Here is a 21,902-nt window from a genome sequence, read left to right as displayed (position 1 = left end):
TTACTTTTCCTTGCTTTCTTTTTTTTTTTCCTGTTTAAATTAAAAAGTAAATAAAAATTAAAGTTAATTCAACGAAACGAGGTGTGAATTGTTTTATAATTAAATTAATCTTATATCGCGATCATCAATATTACGTTTCGGTAGACTTCGTCTCTGATATATTATTTATTTATTTATTTAATGGATTTTATCGCAGTATACGCTTTTCAATCACATACTTCTTCTTCCATAAATTAATCACAAGTAGTCGATACCTATAGTCTATGGGTATAAGTAGGTAAGTTATTTTTTCGCAGTATTGACTCTATATACTATTCCGATGACTAAAAGAGTTTGTTTATCTACAAATATATTATACTTTTATATTTATATGCACGCACACACACACAAACACGCAGTCGCGCACGCACAAACGGACATATACGCACACGCACACGCATGTATATATACGTATATATATATATATATATATATATTTATTTATGTATATGTAGATATATATATATCTACATATGTATATATATATATATATATATTTATACATATGCACACATTTTATAATACTCTTTTCTCTTTTTCTTTGTTTTCCTTCCCTTCTTTTTTTTTTAAGTATGCTATATAAACGTTTCATTTCCTTATGGGACTTGACAAATCATTCTCTTTATTTAATTTCTTTCGAAAGTCATGAGAAAAGTTCAGAAAAGTTTCTTCGAGAGAAAAAATTGTTTTTGTTCTCTTTTGTCCTTCTTTTTTTTTTGGCGTTTTTTCTTTTTTGTTTTTTTTTCTTTTTTCATTTTTTCAAAGGAGTTGTGTGTGGTAGGGATCTAAAATTGATTATATTGATCGGTTAAAAGTAGATTTACTTGATTTGACACATATGATTGAGGTTTTCGAGCAAGTTTTTTCCGCTGCTTAGCTCGCATCTCACAGCCTAGAGGTGATTTAAATACCGACTGCATATTGTTTGAAACAAGATGCTCTGCAATAATCCCCATACTATGCTTCTTTCTTCCCCCCCACTCCCCATCGCTTATGTCAAATGCCAAGCCTGCAGATCTTTACATTTGTTCGTCGTATCTGTATATACATATTTCGTGTTAATATGTTTATATGTGTTATGTGTCAGTAAAGTGTGCGCGTGTCAGTAGGATGTACGTGTATGTGTTCATACAATATAATGATAATTGTGCATTTAAAGTATAATACGACATAATAAAATATTAAAATGGCAGCAACGTAAAGCTGCGATACTGTTTTCTCACCTATATGAAAAAGATTTTTAAGATATAATGCCTCTCTTTTTATCTATCTATTTATGTACAATGTGTTAGAGCAACTTATACGAAAAACAGTTTTCACAATAAACTTTTTTTCACATTCAACATGTCTTGTATAAACTATGCAGTGCCAATGCCTATCAAGTAGATAAGTACACATAAAATATATATATGCGACGGGTTAAGTATATAAATAACATATTAAAATTATAAAGTACATATTGCGATATCGTAGAGATATAGGAGACGATGATAATACATAATAATAATAATAATAATAATAATAATAATAATAATAATAATAATAATAGTAATAGTAATAATAATAATAATAATAGTAATAATAATAATAATAATAATAATAATAATATAATATTTGTTTTTATATGTATATACGCAATGTGTTTTTTTTATATACCAGCTCTACGTTAAATGATCTTTGTGTTACGATGCAGCATATTTGAAAATTGTTCCTTCGTATTGCTTTCTTATTTTCTTATTTTATTTATTTATTCATTTATTTATTTTTTTTTTACTTTATTGGCCTTCCTTTATAATAAAAGTCTATTCTGAGATTAATTTAAATCGAGCTGGCATTGGATCGAGAATACTTTCCGCGTTAGCTCTTGAAAAAGTTGTAGTGAGATGGTAAAGGAAAAAAAAATTCCAAAAAAAGGATAAAAAAAAAGAGAGGAGAAAAAAATTAAAAAAGAAAAACTAAAAAAAGATAAAGTCAAAGGTCGTGTGTTCGCTAAAAGTTTTTTTTAAATATATTCGTCATTCGAGTAATACGCGGAGCGTCCATCTTCCGTTAATTATTTCTACTCGATTTCTTTTTTCTTTTTTTCTTTTTCATTTTTTCATTTTTTTTTTTTAAATACGATTTTTTCCAAACACGTTTATTAAGAGGTAGATGATGAACGATAAGAAGATAATGTCAGCTTAGAAATATACGGACACAATATAATATATAGAACTCTGAACTCTGTTTCTCTCTGCGATGCATGTGTATCGAATTTACATACATATGTATGTGCATACATCAGAAAAATCACAAATGGACAAACCTTTGAGAGAGCAGATTTTTTTTTCGTATTTCCATTGCGTTTTTTCCCTTTCTCCATTTTTCTTTGTTCTTTCCCCTTGCAAATTTCATTAGCAGCAATCGATGTATCAGCAAAGTTTAAAGATTTTCGATTGGTTTCTTCGTCCTTTTTCATTGTTATACACCATCATTTTTAACTTTTTTTTCTTCGCTTCTTTTTTTTTTTTGTATTTGTTGCTTTCTCTCTCTTTTTTCTTTTTTTATTCTTAACTCTTTACTTTCAATTTTTTTTAAGTACATTCGATCTCAAAAATTTTCGTATCTCCGAATATACATAAATCGTTAAACGATGATAAGTTCTTTCTTTCTTTCTTTTTTTTTTTGTACAGATACGATATCTTACACCCTTTGCAATTTGTGCACGAGAATAAACGCGTGATTCGAGAGAAAGAGAGAAAGAGAGAAAGAGAGAAAGAGAGAAAGAGAGAAAGATAGATAGATAGTGTGATAGAAAGATAGAGAAATAGAGATAGTGATAGAGGAAGTATAATTAAAAGAAATTTTCTTTCTCGACGACACATTACATATGTATCTTAATAGCTAAGTATTATGTTTTTAATATAAGGACTTATTGACTGTTTATCTCGTATAATATTCTTCTATCGAAAAATCGAGACGCACGAGAGAATACAGATGTATAACTTTTAGCGATTAAATGAAACTTCTTTGATCCAACATTAAATGTTATATTCTTATTCGACTTTATCTCTTTTTATTACGCACCGATAACAATTTAATTATCGATATATCAGTGCGAGTCAAATATCAATCTGTCTTAACGAGTGTGTTATGCGTTTGATAATCTAATTGATTGGAATAAAGATCGACGAAACGATAAAAAAAAAAAAAAAAGTAAAAAAAAAAAGAGAAAAAAACAGCAATATATAAAATATACGAACAAGAAAATACTATGTAACCATAAATTGTTACGCGTCCAAGAAGCAAAACAAACGGAATAAAAATATAAAAGAAATATAAAAATATTTTTTGAATCGAGCTGTATATCGGATTTTGAATGGTGAAATGAATGGAAGGAAGAAGAAGAAAAAAATAAACAAAATAAAGAACATATTACAATATGAGCTTCCTCATTTGATTATCGTAATATCGTTAATCATCTTGTAACCTATCGTCTCCATCTTTTATAGTCTTTAAACATTTTCGCGCGTCTTTAGCAATGTATTTTTCTTTTTTCTTTTTTTTCTTGTTTCCACGTTTTCTCGTCTTAAATATCCTCTATACACTACAAGACAATATGTGCACTTTTACGATGAACTTTGTGAATCCAACATATAAGTTATATCAAGGAGACATACATCTATATTCTTGGCATAAGAACGCGCTCTATATCATCCAATCTCGAAGAATTTTTTCACGTAGACTGCAAATAACTTTTTCACAATTTCATATTCTTCTACATTAATACGCAGTCGTTCACAATTGTATGTATATGTATAAGAATCTTATATGTGTATACGATATATATTTTATGTATACTATATATATATATACATATATATCTATATATAATATATAAATATATATAAATATATATATATACACATATATATATATGTTTATGCATGTATATATATATATAATATGTTAATACATACATATATATTTCTTCTTTAATGGACATAGATTAGGTACACATTAAATATTATCGGTGAATATTACATCAAACTTTTTGGTTCTACGAGATTTTCCCTTTAAAAAGATTTCCTTTTTCTTTTTTTTTCTCTCTTTTCTTTTCTTCTCTTTTATTTTCTTTTCTTTTCTTTTTCTTCGACCGTCCGATCTCCTTTCGTGTTACTCCGTTTCATAGATAAACTCTATTATTAGATAGTGCCTATCTAAAAAGGTGATGGATATCGTGGCCTAATATTTCATTGTCAGGCCATCCATGAAACGTAACATGCATACGACATATAATGCGATTAATTACAATGCTATTATAATAACTTTCGAGATGAAAGTCTTAGTAAAGATCGATCCCCGAAACGACGCATTTTTTTTTCTTTTTCCTTTTTGGCATCGGAATCTTTTTCTTTCTTTCTTTGGTTTATTTTTTCTTTAATCTCTTTTATCCATTTTTCTTTATCCTTTCTTCGTTCGATTATATATTTAACTTTCTTTTCTGCTCTTCCATTATTTTTCCCGTTTCATACACTATCATTTTATGCGACATCTCTGGAATCGTAACTATACATACATTTTTTTTTTTTATTTTCTTTCTTTCATTTTAACACTTGGTGTTATTCGTTCGCGAAGATAAAACGTGTGTGTGTGTGTGTGTATGCGTGTAAGTGTATATGTGTATATATATATACGTGGTGTGTAATACTCGTGCGAATTTCGACCGATAGGCCATGGACAGTACAAACGCGATTAAAGGATACAAGTTAGTTTGTTTATTTATTTCTTTTATTTTTTTTTTGTGTTTGCGCATATGAGAAATCGAGAGTATGTAATCCGGAACGAACTTCAGTCGACAAGAAAAATGCATTAATTACGCTCAATATCTCTTTTTTTTTTTCCATATCTCTATTATCAAATACGATATATCTAATTGTAAGTTTTGCGTATTCTAGCACTGGTTACCCTAGGCTACTCTAAATTCACCTATTAAGCAATAGAGTCCTTTCGTGTGTACATACATGTGTGTGTGTTTATGTGTATATGTATATATATATACGTATGCATGTATGTATATATGTATGTATTTATTTATATATTATGTACGTACCATGCACGCATGTATATGTGTTTGTGTATGTTGCTGTAAGTAAGTGTATTTATATAATGTATGTTTTATTTTTTATTTAATCTTTTTTTTTTTCTAAAACGACAATGCATGTAGAAAAATGAGTCTCTCGCGTCTTTGGTTAAACGCGAAGCATTTAGAAAGTATTCTGGCAGTGGTTTCGTAGATGCTTCGACCTTAGCCTCGGACCAAATTTTGATTTCGGTTTCATAGTGAAGAATATTTAGAATGAGTTCGATCGGGACATGTGCTATTTATTTCTCATCATTTTCTTTAATTCATCATATTATAATTCTTCGTCAATGTTCTTCTTAATCATTGTTTTCCTTTCTTTCTTTCATTCTTTCCTTCTTTTTTTTACGGGATTGTTTTTGCCTTTCTCCTTCATTATCATTTCAATTTTCATTTTCATTTATTATTTTTCACTTTTTTGTTTCAAAGACGAAAACTGCCTCAACGTTCGTATTGTTGTTTCTTTATTTATTTATTTTTTCTTTATCGACCATTTATAGATAAGTGTGTTTGTTTTTTGAGATCTTCGCGCGTATCCATCATCGAATGTCGAAACTCTTATAATATGTCGAAGGATAGTAAAAACAATGTGTGATGACGTATATGGAATCTCTCGAAAAGTCATTACGTTAACTCTACTTGTATGTGTTTTTATTATTACATTTTTTTTTGTTCTTTTTCTTTTTTTTTTCTTTTTCCATTCTTTTCATTCCCTTCGTTCACTTCCCAAAATGAAAGAACACGATTAGAGATCGAAAGTGTTTTTAAGAATTTAATAAGTGTAAAAGAAATATTTTTTGTTTTCAGTTTTTCTTTTTCTGTTTTTTTTCTTTTCTCTTTTTTTTATTTTCTTCCTTTCTTTCCTTCTTTCTTTCTTTCTTTCTTTCTTTCTTTCTTTCTTTCTTTCGCGAGGAAGCTGTTTTATGATTTATATTATTCTCGTATTTGGTTTGGTTTTTTTTTCTTTTTTTTTTACTTATTTATTTGTTCTTTTCGGCTTTCGATTAGTCAATGTTTCATGTTTTATATATATATTTTTTGTTTTTAATTTTTTTTTCTCTCTTCCCCCTCCCCCCTTCCCTAGCCCTAAATTTTTCTTCATTTTTATCGATCAAAATCAGTTTCAATTAAATATCATATCTCGACGATCGTATACGATCGCGTCGTCGTTAACGATATAATCTCTTTTCGGATTAATCTACGCCTAATATCGGCGGAATTAATGCATATCGATCGCTCGAAGGGAACCATTATATTAATTGAAGGGTTCCATAAAAAGATCGATCTTCGATAGCTGTCGTCGCGGTTTCACACTCGTTGCGATTCACAGCACGAGGCGCGCAGATATTAATATCCGAGCTTTTATAATGGCACAAGAATAATATGTTCCTTAAAGTGAACTTGTTTAGGTCTTTAAGAAATAAACTAGATGTTTCTTTCGTCATGAAGGTTGCGCGATAGATTCACGAGTAGATTGTGATGACCTCTCGTCCGCTACCCCGCACCATTAGTACCCTCTCCAATCGTTCCGTCAAAACTTCTAGGAATTCCATATCTAAATAATGACCGTCAAGGAAAAAATAATAATTATATATTTTACATATTATTAATTATTTGAAAAATATATCATTTCCATATACATACATATATATATTATATTATATACTATATATATATTTAAAGTTATAATATATATATATATGTAATTTATATTTATATTTATGTATATGTACATATATACGTTCACGTAGATAAATGAAAATTGATAATATGATATTCAGATAATATGATACTCATATAAATAAAATAAGTAAATAAATATTGATATAATTTTCTTTAGTCCATTGTTATATCTCATTATATTCATATACGAGATATATATCAAGTATTTCATATATTTATAGATATGTGTAATGAGAAAAATCGTAGAGAATAAAGGATATTTTATAAATTATAAAAAGTTTAAACGATGTCAAAGGATACAGCTTGACTCGCGTTCCATCTTCGTGTCTCGTGGTGGACCAGGTAGATTAAGGATAACCAACTGAGCGTCATGGCTCTTGTTCACAATTACTTCGTTCAATTTCACAGACGTATGCATACGTCTCACGTCACTTTCGTCACTGTAGCAGAATTAAGAATATATGAGAGTTGAAGTTTTAGTTTAGATATTTAGTTCGTAAAAAAATTATTACATGTTATGAATCTTTAAACGAGTCTAGAAAGGTAGTTATTGTTACTTTTTTTTTTACAATCGTTCAAATCATACATTTTTAATAATGTAAAAAAAAAAATGATTAAAAAAAATTAAAATGGTGAATGTTAGAGATCATATTGAGATAGATTTAATTCGAACGTGCGTACGAAGGCCGTTTAGAATCATTATATACACAAGCGATGATATGAATAATGTTTCATTGACATACGGCTTGAGCGTAGGTGGCTTTTTCGAACTTGGACTTTCAGCTTTGTTCTCTTGTTCATTTTCCTTAGCTTCTTTCTGAGCATTTTCCTTGTTCTCTGTTTTCGGAGAGCCACTGATCAATTTAGTTTCCTCGTCTGGATTTTCTTTAGATTCCTCATCCGATTTCTCGTTGTTAACAGTTCCCTCTGAATCCTTTTGTTCTGAATCCTGAACAAGTTTCTCTTGTGCTTCGTCAGCTTCGTTGGTATTCTGGCTACCAGGTTCTTGAAATCTTACTTTGGATGGTACCTTGACGTCAACGTTGTGATGATGATCCACAATTGCCTGGACCTGTGTATCATGATAAAACGTATGAGCCAATAAAATTCGAATTTCTTTAACGATGAACAGCGGATAAAGTCAATTATGGGATTAAACTAAGTGTCTAGCTTAAAAGCACTATATGGTCGCCAAACATATTATGATAACTATTTAAGCATTCGAAATGAACGTGCCAATCAAGCTGAAACGGTAAGGTCAGATTTTTCTCAAGGACGTTAAAGATGTATCCTGATAGAGAGAGGCATCTCTCCTATTCGTAATTTTTCTTTTTTCTCTATCTAAAGATCATCATATCGAAGGGGGATATTACGATTCTATTCTTATCAATCGTATCGTTCAATCGTCAATACGAAATTGATTGTTAATACGAGAAAATTACTACTGTTACTTAAGTGTCAGTTATTTTCACAAAATAAAATATTTAGTTTAACAACACTCTGTAAGGTAATACTAATGAACACATTTTATAGGCGAATAATAATAATAATAAATAATAAATAATAAATAATAATAATAATAATAAAAATAATAATAATACGTTTTTTAAAGAATCATTACTTATGCGATCGTCCCTCTATCAGTTTCATCCACTCGATGAAATTATTTTTTTCTATAACGTCGGACACAAAAAGGAATTGTGACAGTTATAAGATTTCTAGGATTAAAGGGATGGGGGGAGAGCATCGGCATCGTGGTTCTCGATGTCGAAGATGGACAGACACGGAACTTCGGGGATGATCTGACAAACCAGAGGTAATTTTTCCTCGGCGGGTACCTCGTTGAAGTCCACCAACGTCTGCACCTTATCCTTGACGAGCACACAACAAAGAGACACATTCCGATCAGTATCACGATTTTAGATTTGTTTTTTTTTATCTTAAGTTTTTTTTTTTTTATTATACCTAGTTTCTTCTTTTTTCTTTTTTTCTTCTTTTTTTTTCGTTTTTTTTTTCTTACGTCAAGAGAAAAAAAGAAAAAGAGATTCTCTATTTTGCCAACGAAACTCACCACTCCTCGTGATTCCTTCGTATTTAACTGCAACTCTCGCCATACTTGATTTCTTTGTTCCATCAGCAAAGTTCTCTCGTAAGTATACTCGGAGATGTCGGAGTTCATCTGCAAGATTGTCAATTAGATACATATATATATATAAAAGGATAGAAGATATCTCTCACAAATTTTTTCTTTGGCAAAATTTCGATGTTGTAAAAAATAAAATGTGCGCGTATTTCGAACGATGGGCATCATGATCAAATCTCCATCGAGAGATAAGAGAAAAGAAAAGAAAAAAAAAAAAAAAAGAAAAAAAATTTCATACGCAATAAAGCGCCTATAGAGTAAATCGATTACAAGGGAAAATTACCATTTCCACGATTTCGACTTCCGCTTCAATTCTGAGATCGTAAAGGAACTTTTTCAAATCTTTCTTCATCTGTATAGAATTATCTTCCATCTGTGCAACAGTGAAGATCCTCATTTTGCAATTTTTCCAGGTACGATGTTGTTTCAAGAGGAAGGGTAGTAACATAAGAAGACCACCGTCATGTACGATCCACCAAACATCGATATTGCCAACAACCTTTTCCGTTGAATCTGGGAAGAAGTTTATACCTTTTGGTACGAGCAAGGCCATCCGTGCTGCGGCAACACTTCTGACAGTTTGCAAAAAGACTCTCCAACTTCTCTTATCCTCCGATTTCTTCCAACCGTATGGCCAACCAAGAATGACGGTGTTAGGTTTCATCCCACCCAATCCGGTGGTCTGTACAAGAGAACTAAGTCCATCAACTATGTTGCCCGCTACGAGAACGTCAACGAATCCTTTGACCTTTTCCTCGTTGGCGGTGTTACGCAAGCTTTGTTTGGCGGCCAAAGCTTCACCAGAATTTTGAATATAATCACCGGCTATGCAACTGACGCAGATTGTCAAACCTTTACCAGCCTTTAGCTGACTGGCAAAAGCAAAGAGTTTCCTATACTTTGGCACGAGATCATCGGTCAGCTTAGCCAAGATCAAGATCTGAGGTCGCCAATTCTTTGTATGTGGTGGTCCTTCCTCGAGTCTCAAAAGGGAGTATCTTGCCGCTGATAAAGCTAGACCACGTATACCATCGCCCCATTCCTTTTCGGCGCCACGATATTCGATGTATTTGTAGATGCAACCTGCCATACCCATCGCCAGTAAGGCATAGTACCAACTGGTCATGAACATAATAGCTATGCAGAGGGCCAAGCCGAGGAAGGATAAACTCCAATGGTAATATTTAAAACGTGGTCGCCAATTTGGTGTCCTGAGAAGGGTTTGCAAAGCGCAGGCCAAGTTAACGAAACCGTAACACATCAAGAAGAACATGGAAAGCAGAGGTGCCAGGTAATCGACGTTACCCAATAATATACCACATTGACATATTATCACGGTTAATACGAGAGCGCGTGTAGGCTCGCCACGGCTCGAGCTAACAGCGAATGGCGTTAGGAATGGTATGATACTATCCTTGGCAATTGCTTGTAATAATCTTGGTGCTCCTGTTAATGATTGAAGTCCAGCACCCAAAGTTGAGAGGAATGAACCAATCAGTATCACCCACTGATTCGGCCAAGCGATGTTAGCCACTACCAGTTTACCACCTATACTCTGACCAAATTTATCCCTCAACAATAGATTGTCCACTGTACCAGCGAACAGTAGGACGTTTGACAAGTAGACCGTCGAAGTCGTCAAAATTGCACAAATTGTACCAATTGGGATCGACTTTTGTGCGTCTGCGAGATCACCAGATCTATTAGATCCAGCCATAATACCTTCGAACGTGATAAAATTCATTCAACGTTTTTCCATTATTTCTATCAGCAAAAACTATTCCATATACTTACCCGTCACCGATGGGAAGAATATACCGATGAGAATGGTAAATGACGTCGTGAGATCAACCGTTATTTGATTGTAACTTTTCCCAGCCATGTTGTCTATGTCCTTAGGATTATTACCAAAAGCGATCAGCTGACCATCCTCTTGGAAACTGTCCCATATGTTTTCTACGTCGTGACGATTTAAATTTTTCCTTACGCGTTCCCTTTTATAGATAAGTTAACTATCTCTAGATAAATACATGATCTTACTTACCTAGGAATACACCACTGGCCAATCCGCGAATACCATTTATGATGGTAACATTACTTTCCAAATAATATGGATCGCATTTGGTAGTAGTAGTATTGGTAACGTTATGGCAATATACGTTGTAAAGATGGCCACCTGGATTCTTGTTGCATTGGGTCAATACATCGAGATCTTTCAATAATCTCTTCCCAAGTATACACATTCTAAACGATCGAATAAATAATGATATTATTAATTAAATTCTATCTATTATCTACTATTGTTATTATTACTATATTCGATTGGTATAAAAGGAAATACGAACTTTAAGGAATCGTTTCCGTTGAAATTCACGAACAATCCAACGTAGACAGCAATGATAGAGAGGATAACACATGCCAAGGCAACCGTGGCAAATTTGTTTACGAATTTTACACCGACGAACACTATCGTACCCATCACCAAGAGCAAACATGTACCATAAACTCGAAAATTATTGTACATTATATTTGGATCCTGTGTGAAGTCTCCAAATATGCTCATACTCGGAGCCATGTACGTCTGATGTATTGCGGAGGATAGAAAAAAGAGAAAAAAATATATATATATAATGTGTGTGTATGATTTTTTTTTATCATTCGTTTTTCAACAATAACATCGAAATTAACAAAAATTGAATTTATTACCAAAACAATTTCGACAGCTCCGATGATATACATAGCTGCTGCTAATGTGGTACCAGTGTAAAATAACATGCCAACGGCACCACCAAACTCTGGACCTAAACTTCTTGATATCATGAAGTATGATCCACCGGCCGGTACCACACCGTTCGTTGCAATTGCGCTCATACTAATCGCCGTTAGCATCGTCTAAGTTTAAACATAATTTCTATTAACGCGAAAGTAATTGTCGACGTTTAATACATCATATATCGATAAATTATACACGTACAAATACATACATTTATATATATATATCTGTATTTATGTATAAAGTGAATAGTATCATAAATTATAAATTATATAGGGTGAGCCGATAATTATTATTAATCGAAATAACTCATTTCTTTCTCGTTCATATCTAATCATTTTCACAACTATCGCGATTTTCTATGGGATGACAATTCTTTCTTTTCTTTTTCTTTTTTCATATTAATGAAAAGTTACTTTAAATAAGAATAATTATTGAAAAATTATTTGGTTAACTTACGACGCAACAACAGCATAAAACGATGAAGAAGCATTGGATTGCACCGGCTGTACCGACGACCCACGTTAAACGAATAAAAAGAATGACACCGAATATATTTTGTATACAGGGAAGGAAAACGCCTATGAGGGTGCCCATACGAGCCCCACCACCTGCAGCTGGTGCTGGTTTGCTGTCAATATCGGTCGCAGCTGGAATCGTATTGCTGTAATTTGCCAAACTGCTGAGCAACGTTGATATCCGAGGTCGATCTTCCATCTCCTCCTATGTGATCAGAATAGATGCGAAATTTTGTATAAATCAAAACTCGTCGTTCATTAGCACGTATTATTTCAAAACTATTATATTTTAAAACTACTAACTATACGTCGAGTTTACGATAAATGTAAAAGAAAAAAAAAAAAAGATTACAAAATGAAATACAATAATTAAAATGTTAAAACATAGATACGCTCCGTGTTAATTATTTTTAACTTTTTTAAATTAAATGCCACGATGTAATTTGCCTTTGTAACATTTAAACGATGAAAATCATAATTTCTAATTAATGTTTTTGAATTTAAATACGATATTATAACCATATATCTATATATATATTTTTTATTTTTTATCTTCGATACAATATCTATATAAAACGTTATGAATATTATTACAGATGGGTATATCGATTTATGCAAAATTTATTTTCGATTCGTTAATAAAAAATATAACAGACGAGTAAACTCACTTTGTTTCCATTTCTTTTTACTTTTTTTCTTTTCAATTTTAAATCCGACAAGCATTAATTCATTTATTTAACAGCGAATAGAGAATTCCTGATGATAAATTTTTTTTTCTTCTTTTTTTTTGGAAACGAACAATACAATTCATCGATTTTCGAATTAAATTTATGAATTATGTGTACTTGATAATATATCCTATCGTTAGTAGGTCTTTCTGTTTCTTTTTTTTTTTTTAGAGATAACATTTTTTTACATGTTTTACAGGTACAGTGGATGAGGGTGGTATGCTATCAAGTTGATGATAACAACGTTGAAGCGTTTTTTGCCGATTTTTTTACTGTCTTCTATTCCTAACACAAAAACAAAAGAAAAAAAATATATATATATATATAAGCATCTCGCGCTTAAGATTCTCTCGGGTTTCGCGTCGGTGCATCGGCCGGAAAATGCTCGGTGAAGTAAATCGGATCGACAGGGGAGTTCACGCTGCGACGAGCAGCAACCCTTTTCAGTGAACGCGATGAACGCTGAGCGGTAAAGTGGTTGAAATTTATTGACGAGAGAAATTTGGCCGGTTAAACTCATTGTCCTTGCTATCAAACGAAGTAGGAAGCATTTGCGGAGAATTTTAAAAAATTTCGATTAGGATTATCGGATAGGTGGTATAAGGAAAAAGGTGAAAGAAATTTTAATCATAAATATTCAGTTTCAGTAGATAGGACGTATAAAAAAAAAAAAAAACAAATGTATTAAGATTACCGTAGATAGATTGTTAAGATTATTGTAAATGAAAAAAATTTTTTCGTAACATACCTATATCGTAAAACATATGTGTAGATTTTATTATAGTATTATCAATTAATACAAAAGAGAAGGAGAAAGAGAGAGAGATAAATCGACAAATCACACACCTATCTACATGTATTGTCTTTGAAATGGATTAATTTTTTAACATACTATTGAAATAATAAAGCATATTACAAAAAAAAAGGAAAATATAAAATGTCTTGAATTTAGGGATATAATATTTACAAAATCAATTAGAATAATTTATAAAACAGGATTGGAAAAAACTTGTTGGTTTCAACTTTTTAACATGGATGACGATTATATTCGACGATGTCAAATTCTTTGAATGATTTCTTTTGAATTGAATCGTAATAATTAAGTATTTGAAGTGTTATTCGCGTATCAGATATCCGTGAGACTATATTCGTTGGTACTTGCTTATCGGGAACGATAAAGTTCTTCTTCGATCATTGACAGTCAAAGGAAAATGGACAGAAGAAAAGATGGACGATGTCTCTCGAGAGACCATTTAACCCTCGTTTGGTTACTTTGAAAGCTTGCATTACGTATAATGACATCAAGGGGAGAGAATAAGAAACGTTTATGCACGATGTACCACCTAATAAACCGGCCCTTATATCTACATATATGCATCGAAAGGGTTCTTGATAGCTCGATACGTTCAACCAACGGAATAATGCGTTTATGCTTGTAAAATATCGAAGAAAATTGATAATTATTAATGAAAAAAAAAGGAAAAAAATTGCTTATCGTCTTCGAATCGAATGTCATAGAGAGATTTTGCTATAACTCGAACCGATTAATCTTTTTACGTATTTGTTCTTATTAACAATGAAAATCATTATATGATAAAAATTTTATATCAAATGCTATTACACGAAATGAGAATATAGGTCAATTAAATTACATTACTTTTATTCGATATTAGATAATTATAATAATTAAAACTTTTCATTGAATATTCGTTGTTTTCCACATTGAAAAATTAATATAGGTATTTTAGATATATTTTATTTCTAATGATAGCCATGTAAATTTTTCTTTTTTTTTTTTTTATATAACTTGCAAAGCTTCATATTTTTCGTTTCAGTAATATTGTCTATATATTATCTATTCATATATATATATATATATATATTCTTTTATAAAAAGGCTAGCCAACTCATTAAGACGACGTATTGAGTACCTTCTGTCAAGTATTGACGTCATTGTAACCGAATGTTCGCTTCGTTCGTGAAAATCTTCGCCTTGACTTTAATTTTTGCAACGTTCGCTTCATTGCCCGATCGAACGGCTCGTTTGGCGTAAATAAGGTTGGCCATTTTTGCGGAGGATATTATTTTGGAGACGACCATGAGGCGATCTAACAAGAGAGTCCTAATCTCTAAGATGATCTTACGTGTGAACATGTCTCGTATTATATAAGTAAGTAAATAACTAAGTACGTGTCTCATACTATTTTAATACTATTTTAAAAGATAAACCATTCTTCGTTCGGAATATATTCTAAGTATTACATTGAATACACAATCTGATATAAATTCTATCATTTTGAAATATCTTAACGTATCTATAAACGATAATTTTATTAATATAATTTCATTGATATGATATGTAAAATTATTCTATTTAAAGATTACGTTATGAAACATGTGTGATATAATTTTTATACAGAGAAAAAGAAAGAAAAGAATTAAAAGATAATTATATAAATCTTGAAATTATTTTAAAGTTGATATTAATTATAGTCGTTTTAATAATAATAATAATAATGATTTATTTCTAGATACATCTCGAACAATAAAAATAAAATCTTTTCTACGTCTTGTACTTATATTCTTTCATTCGTGTTTCTTTTTTCTTTTTTTTTTGTTTCTTCGTTTTTCTTATTACGAAAAGAAAAAACGGCAATGGTGAGGATAGATTCGTTCGTCGTCGAGAATTCTTAACGAGAACGTGAAAATCACGATAGCTTAAGCTATTCTTCTCCTTTCTTTTCTTCTTTATCTCTAATCCCACTCTCGCGTGTCATGTCTTTCTAATTTCTTTAGACGAGCTTATCCATGAGCCATGATCTGCTCACGCTGCTTTGTGGCAACCGATTTCAACGAGATACTTCTAAAGGATTTCGTAAGCTTATCGTTGACTAACTTCTACTTCTACTTCTATTACTATTACTATTACTATTACTATTACTATACATATATATGTATTTGCGAGTATGTTGTTCGTTACGATGAAATTTACGAGTGCGAGAATAATCGTGAACGGTGAGGACGAAAGGGACAGGTTAAAAGATAAGAAAAGGATGAACATAGTTAAAAGATGAAAAATCAAATGATTCGTGAATAATCACTTGATATAAATTTTTGAAATTAGTTTTCTAATCGTTCGATATTTATATCAGTATTACAGTATTTATTCGTTGATAAGAAAATTAGTCGGATTAATATACATCTACTCTTGTGCGTGAGTATAAAAAAAAAAAAAAAAAAAAAAAATAGTAAAAGTTATAAAAAAACATTAAAATGAAAATGAAAATTAAAACTATGTGTTTCAAGAAAATGTATTTTTTAGGAACGTCTAAATTAAGAATCTAAAGTGTTAGACCGAAAATAAATGGAGTTAGATATTTACTTTCATGAAGATTTTTGGCAAACTGTTTAGAATTTATATATATATATATATATATATATATATATATATATACACACTCATATAATGTAATAGTTAATCTTATCTCTTCATTTATCTTCAAAATCGTTAAAATTCGTTTTTTAATGGTTCGTGATTGAGATATCAATAAAGATATCAATATTATATCGGCCGATAAGAAAATTATTATCAAAATATAATATATGTACTTTTTGTGCGAAAAAGAAAAATAAAAGAAATTTTTAACTGTATCGTTCTTCGAAAAAACTTCGTGTATAGGAGGAGAACGTTTATATTAAGAAACTAAAATGTACAATCGTCGACAAATAAAATAAAATAAATTTAGACGTTTACTTTGTCTGAAGTTTTTTGTCAAACATTTTAGAATTTATATAATATACATCTAGACGTAAACCTACATACATACATATATAAAAATGTCTCTTTCTCTCCATCGATTATCACGTTTATCGGAACAAACTTGTGGTATTGTTCGAGAAGAGAAACTATAAAACTCGAGTTTTATCGGATAACCGAGTTCGAGTTATCGACGCGACAGATGCTGCTCGTGGAAAAAGCAAAAAGGGGTGGGTTGGATGTGGGTGTGAGTATTGAAGGAAAAAAGATAGAAAAAAAGAAGAAAAAAGACTTGGAAAGTTTTTCTCTCTCTTTCTCTCTTAAAGAAAAAAGAAAATAAATAAAGCTTTGCTATCCTGTCGAAAGAAAAGTCGAAGTCGTCGATCTTATCGACATCTCGATCGTCTCTTTCTCTCTCTCTCTCTTTCTCTCTCTCTCTCTTCCTCTCTCTGTCTCTTTCTACGTTAAAATCGAAGAAAAAGCAAAGCGAATAATTGGATATTCACGAATTGAGGTCGAATACAGGGTGACTTTCGACGAGTAAAAAAAGTCTGACGAGATGTATTCTTCACCAATTAACAGTGTAAAAATAAGCGCGTTCCAAATAACAAATATTTTCTTACACATGTGTGTGTGTGTATATATATATATATATATACCCGACTATCTCGTATAGCCTCTTTTCACTAATCCATTCGTCGTGTAATCTCGAGCACATGTCAGTATAATTCGCGATTACGTCAGAAATGCTTTTATTTCATATATTTTCTAGTACTTTTCTTTCTTTTTTCATTTAAATACCAATAACTAATTTAAGTCTTTACAATATCTAGCTTCTATCAATTTATAACATATCAAATAATTGTATCAATAATATTTCAACTTTATCATTAGTCTAATCATGTACGAGAGTATTAAAGTGTTCTATTAGTTATTATCTTTTTCCTTTTTCACATCAACCGTTAAATTTCTATCGATTTAATAATAAATCGAATGAAATCTCAATTTCATCTGTCTGATCAAATAATAATAATAATAATAATAATAATAAAAAAAAAAACACTGAACGTTTAATCGATTATTTTTTCTCTTAAATTAAATACCAACAATGAAATTATTGACTTGATAATAATATAAATCAAATCTCGATCTTATTGTTTCTTATCAAGTACACAATTGTTAATCAAACCGTTTACTTTTTATTTTGTTTCCTTCAATTAATAACAATGATAATAATAATTCGATATCTTAATTTCTGAAGAATCCAACCAAACGCTGAAAGATTCTATCATTTCGAAATAATCGATTCGAAATAAATAAAAAAAAAAAAACAAAAATACGCACGCGCACGAAAAGAATAAATAATTAATAAGTATTAAAGATAATAGAATCTCGGTGACGATGTTTATAATATCGCAAAGAAAAATCATAAATATTTTATTATAACTTACGCTATACAGGTAGAGATTCGTTTCATAGCCCGACTTTTTCTCAGAATTGACGCCGCCCACGATGGGGTCGCCGTCCCCTCCGACGCCACCTCCATCGCCTGTAAAGAAACATTCGTTTAATAGCATCTCCTATCGTGAAATCGTTTCTACTTTTTCCTCTACTATATCTTTTTCTTCTCCTTTTTCCTCTTCTTCCTCGTCTTTCATTTTTAATAAACACAAGACCTAAATCAAGACCAAACACACCGGGGCTTATTGGTTTTACGTGTTTGATCAATTATTTCGTCGCGTACGAATTATCGATGAGGAGAAAATTTTTATTAGATAACTTGATATCTTTATTTTCAACATCATCAACATCAACATCATCATCATCATCATCATCATCATAATTATTATTATTATTCATAATTGTTTTTAAAAAGCAAAATTTGAAGAAAGAAAAGTTTTCGTTGTCAGAGTGCCAAGTCGAAAGACCCAACGTGGAAGATTGCAAAAATAGAAGAAGAAAAGAAAAGATAGAAAAGAAAATTACGCTTGCAAATCTTGTCTTTGTTAAGATTGATTTATTTAAAAAAAAAAAAAAAAAAAAGAAAAGAAAAGAAAAAAAAAAGAACAGTAGTGGATGAAATATGCTAATAATAACGATATCTATAATATTCGCAAGAGACAGAAAGAGAGAGAAAGAAAGAAAGAAAGAAACAGAGAGAGAAGAAAGATGGAGAATGGGATCTGTCGTCGTTGGATAACTTTTGATACAATTTCCGGTCTACATCTGGCGTTTATCCAACTGGCACATATCGCCGTTAGTCACTTCGCGAAGGAAGGAACTTTCGTCGGCACTTCCTTCCCCCCTCAATCCCCATCCCCAGCCCACCCCCTGTTTCCACCCACTCTACTTCTTTTTGGACAACGGTATTTTCACTTTGTCCATTCTTGACGGACAGGAATGTGTTCGTGCTCGTCAAACAACTGAAAGCAAAAGCAGAGAAAAGTTGGGACACCCAAGTTCTGCTTGATTATTTTTATCTATCTATCTACCCATCCATCCATCCATCTATCCATCCATCCATCTATCCATCTATCTATCTATCTATCTATCTATCTATCTATCTATCTATCTATTTATCTATCTATCTCTGTCTGTCTCCATCTATCTTCCTTCTTTTTTCCTTTTTTCATAATATTCCTCTTTCGTAATGTTCCTTCGCGTAATTTTCTTTTCAATTTGCTCGAATCACTTGATTCTAAGTTTTTAAAATGTTTTTTCAAATATTGTCGCGTTCATTATGATCGCACGTGTATTTTAATATTATTATTATTTCTATGTATTAATTTATATATATATATATATATATATATATATATATATACATACATTTAAATTTTAATTTATTTAAAATGACTTAAAAATTATAAATAAATTTTTAATAGATACATATATATATATATTTTTATTATTTCTATATTTTAATTTATTAGTTTGCATCGAGAATTTGTTTTTTGTTTTCTTCTTTTTTTTTTATTTGTTTTCAATTAGTAATAATTACTTTTATTAACATTCTTATGATGAATATTCTAACTAAATTATTTTTTATGTTTCATACTCTTTCTCTATACACATAACTTATCTTGCAATTGCTTCTCGTAATTGGTATTTTATAGAAGTTGGTCACTTGGGTGTCGAGTAGGATATAAATTTATGTTTATATTTACGTCTTTTCTTTCCTTTCCTCTTTCTTTTTCTCTCTCTCTCTCTCTCTCTCTCTGTTTTTCCTTCTTCCTTTCCTGGAGACACGAGAGGAAATCTCGGTTTATGGTCTCTATCTCTATTCTTTCTCTTTCTATTCCCCCAACACAACGTTTCTTCGTACTTTATCAATTTGCTCCAAGAGTTTATATTTAATTCTAAATTTCTAAATATTTCTATACAATAAAACATATACCTTTTTTATCATTTTCAATTATTAACTTTAACAGCATAGAATAACAATCTGATTTTATATTCCTTTTCTTCTCTTTCCTTTCTTTTTCACATATCTTCCTACTTTATATAATATAACTTCGCTTATTATTACTATTTTTATCATTTTTATTAGCATTTATATTTGACTATTTTACAACTTCTTTTATACAACCAGATATAACTCATCGTACAGTTGTTCTCGTAATTATTATTATAGAGGTTGGACGTCTGGGTGTCGAGTAGGATATAAATCCATGTTTATATTTATGTCTTCTCTTTCCTTCTCTTCCTTTCTCTCTTTTTCTCTCTTTTTCCTGCTTCCATTCTTAGAGACACGAAAGAGAAACTCGGTTTATCGCTTACGTCAATCGTAATCAAGCTCAACCGACGTTGGTACGTCGTAGACACGACGAACAAAATCCATAGAACCATTCGAACGTACTCGTCCAACGACACCGTCAAAGTCGATTGGCAATTTCTTCGTGGATTTACAATACGTGACAGGTCTTCTTTTTTCTCTTCGTCCTCTTCGTTCTCTTTTTCTTTTTTTTTTCCTTTCTCTTCTCGCAAACGTTTAACACTCACTTCACTTACAATTAAATTTTTATTTATTTAATCCTGCCTGTCCCTTCCATCTTTTCTTTCTCTTTTTCTCCCTCTTCATTTTTCCTTAAGAAAGATAAAATCATTCGAAATCTTTGCAAACGAAATAGAAATGTTCCTTCAGACGAAATATCGCGCGACGCCATCTTGTATGAAATTTCGAAAATCTTTAAAAACAAATACAAATGACATACAGAACAAAGATTATCGTAACGATAAATCTCTTTATATATTACGATTATTTCTAACATATTCCTAAGTTTTATCTACAAGATCTTCAATTTGACGATTTTTTATTTTTTTCACAATTTAGATCACTATCCTTTTCGATTCACTATCCCTGACTATCAATAAAGATCAGAAAGCTGACAAATTCGTGAACGATAGGTAGACTATGAAAAATTTCCATTGAATCACATGGAATGGCTTTTATCCATCGACTTCCGTATTCCTTCGCTCGTTCGCCTATCACTCTCTTCTTTTTCTTTACTTTTTTCTTCTTCTTCTTTTTCTTCGGTTTTTTTTTTTCTATGCCGACGAAGGATAATTCCATCCGTAATTTAACGTCGATCGCTTATTAGGTCGCCATTAATCCTGATAAATCGTCCTCGACGTTCGTTCTTCTTGTAGAAAGTTCCAAGATGGCTGCCACCGCCATCATTGGTACCACCAATCAACGAACAATCACGATCGAATACCTTTCATTTTTGCTTTATGATCGTTAATTGGACGAAGAGTTATTATGGGACTCGATGAAACGAACGAGCAAGACTTGAAAGATTTAGAAGTAGCTTGTTAAAGAAAAACAGAAACTAATTATTATTTAGATAAGTGTAAATAACTTATGAAAGTTTTCGAAAGTGGCATTTGTAATCGATCGGAATCGACTACGTGCCTTTAACGTGGAAAACGTTAGATATACGGGAATGAATATGCGCAGAGCGATGGAATTAGGGAGGACGATTAAAGCGATTAGCATGCAGCTAGCTCACGACGATCGAGGTGAACTCTGTGGAGTGGAAATTTGGTACATATAAGTATGTGTATATATATATATATATATATATATATATATATATATGTATATGTGTATGTGTACATAGATATACATATGTATAA

At 31.1% G+C, this 21,902-nt stretch overlaps 1 protein-coding gene across 12 annotated transcripts in view; it reads right to left on the bottom strand.

Annotated features, from left to right (window-relative positions):
• Positions 1–150: 150 nt before the first annotated feature.
• LOC127065764 (solute carrier family 12 member 4) overlaps positions 151–21,902 on the bottom strand; it is a 128,447-nt gene continuing 106,695 nt past the window's right edge. For 10 of the 12 annotated variants that reach the window (XM_050998565.1, XM_050998575.1, XM_050998566.1 and 7 more), the window contains 12 exons: positions 18,215–18,312; positions 12,220–12,483; positions 11,694–11,879; positions 11,333–11,568; positions 11,032–11,231; positions 10,782–10,943; positions 9,271–10,709; positions 8,916–9,023; positions 8,656–8,715; positions 7,588–7,916; positions 7,145–7,284; positions 151–6,716 (listed from right to left, as the gene is read on the bottom strand). In XM_050998565.1, the coding sequence (XP_050854522.1) occupies positions 6,625–6,716; positions 7,145–7,284; positions 7,588–7,916; positions 8,656–8,715; positions 8,916–9,023; positions 9,271–10,709; positions 10,782–10,943; positions 11,032–11,231; positions 11,333–11,568; positions 11,694–11,879; positions 12,220–12,483; positions 18,215–18,312 (3,314 nt within the window). In that variant the 3' untranslated portion in view covers positions 151–6,624. The remainder of the gene's footprint in view (positions 6,717–7,144; positions 7,285–7,587; positions 7,917–8,655; positions 8,716–8,915; positions 9,024–9,270; positions 10,710–10,781; positions 10,944–11,031; positions 11,232–11,332; positions 11,569–11,693; positions 11,880–12,219; positions 12,484–18,214; positions 18,313–21,902) is intronic. The other 2 variants (XM_050998567.1, XM_050998569.1) reach the window with 2 other exon arrangements.

This window comes from Vespula vulgaris, chromosome 8, assembly GCF_905475345.1.
Source record: "Vespula vulgaris chromosome 8, iyVesVulg1.1, whole genome shotgun sequence".
Taxonomy (NCBI): Eukaryota; Metazoa; Arthropoda; class Insecta; order Hymenoptera; family Vespidae; genus Vespula; species Vespula vulgaris.
Note: the sequence above shows the minus strand (reverse complement) of the source record. Positions and strands in the feature narration are given on the sequence as shown.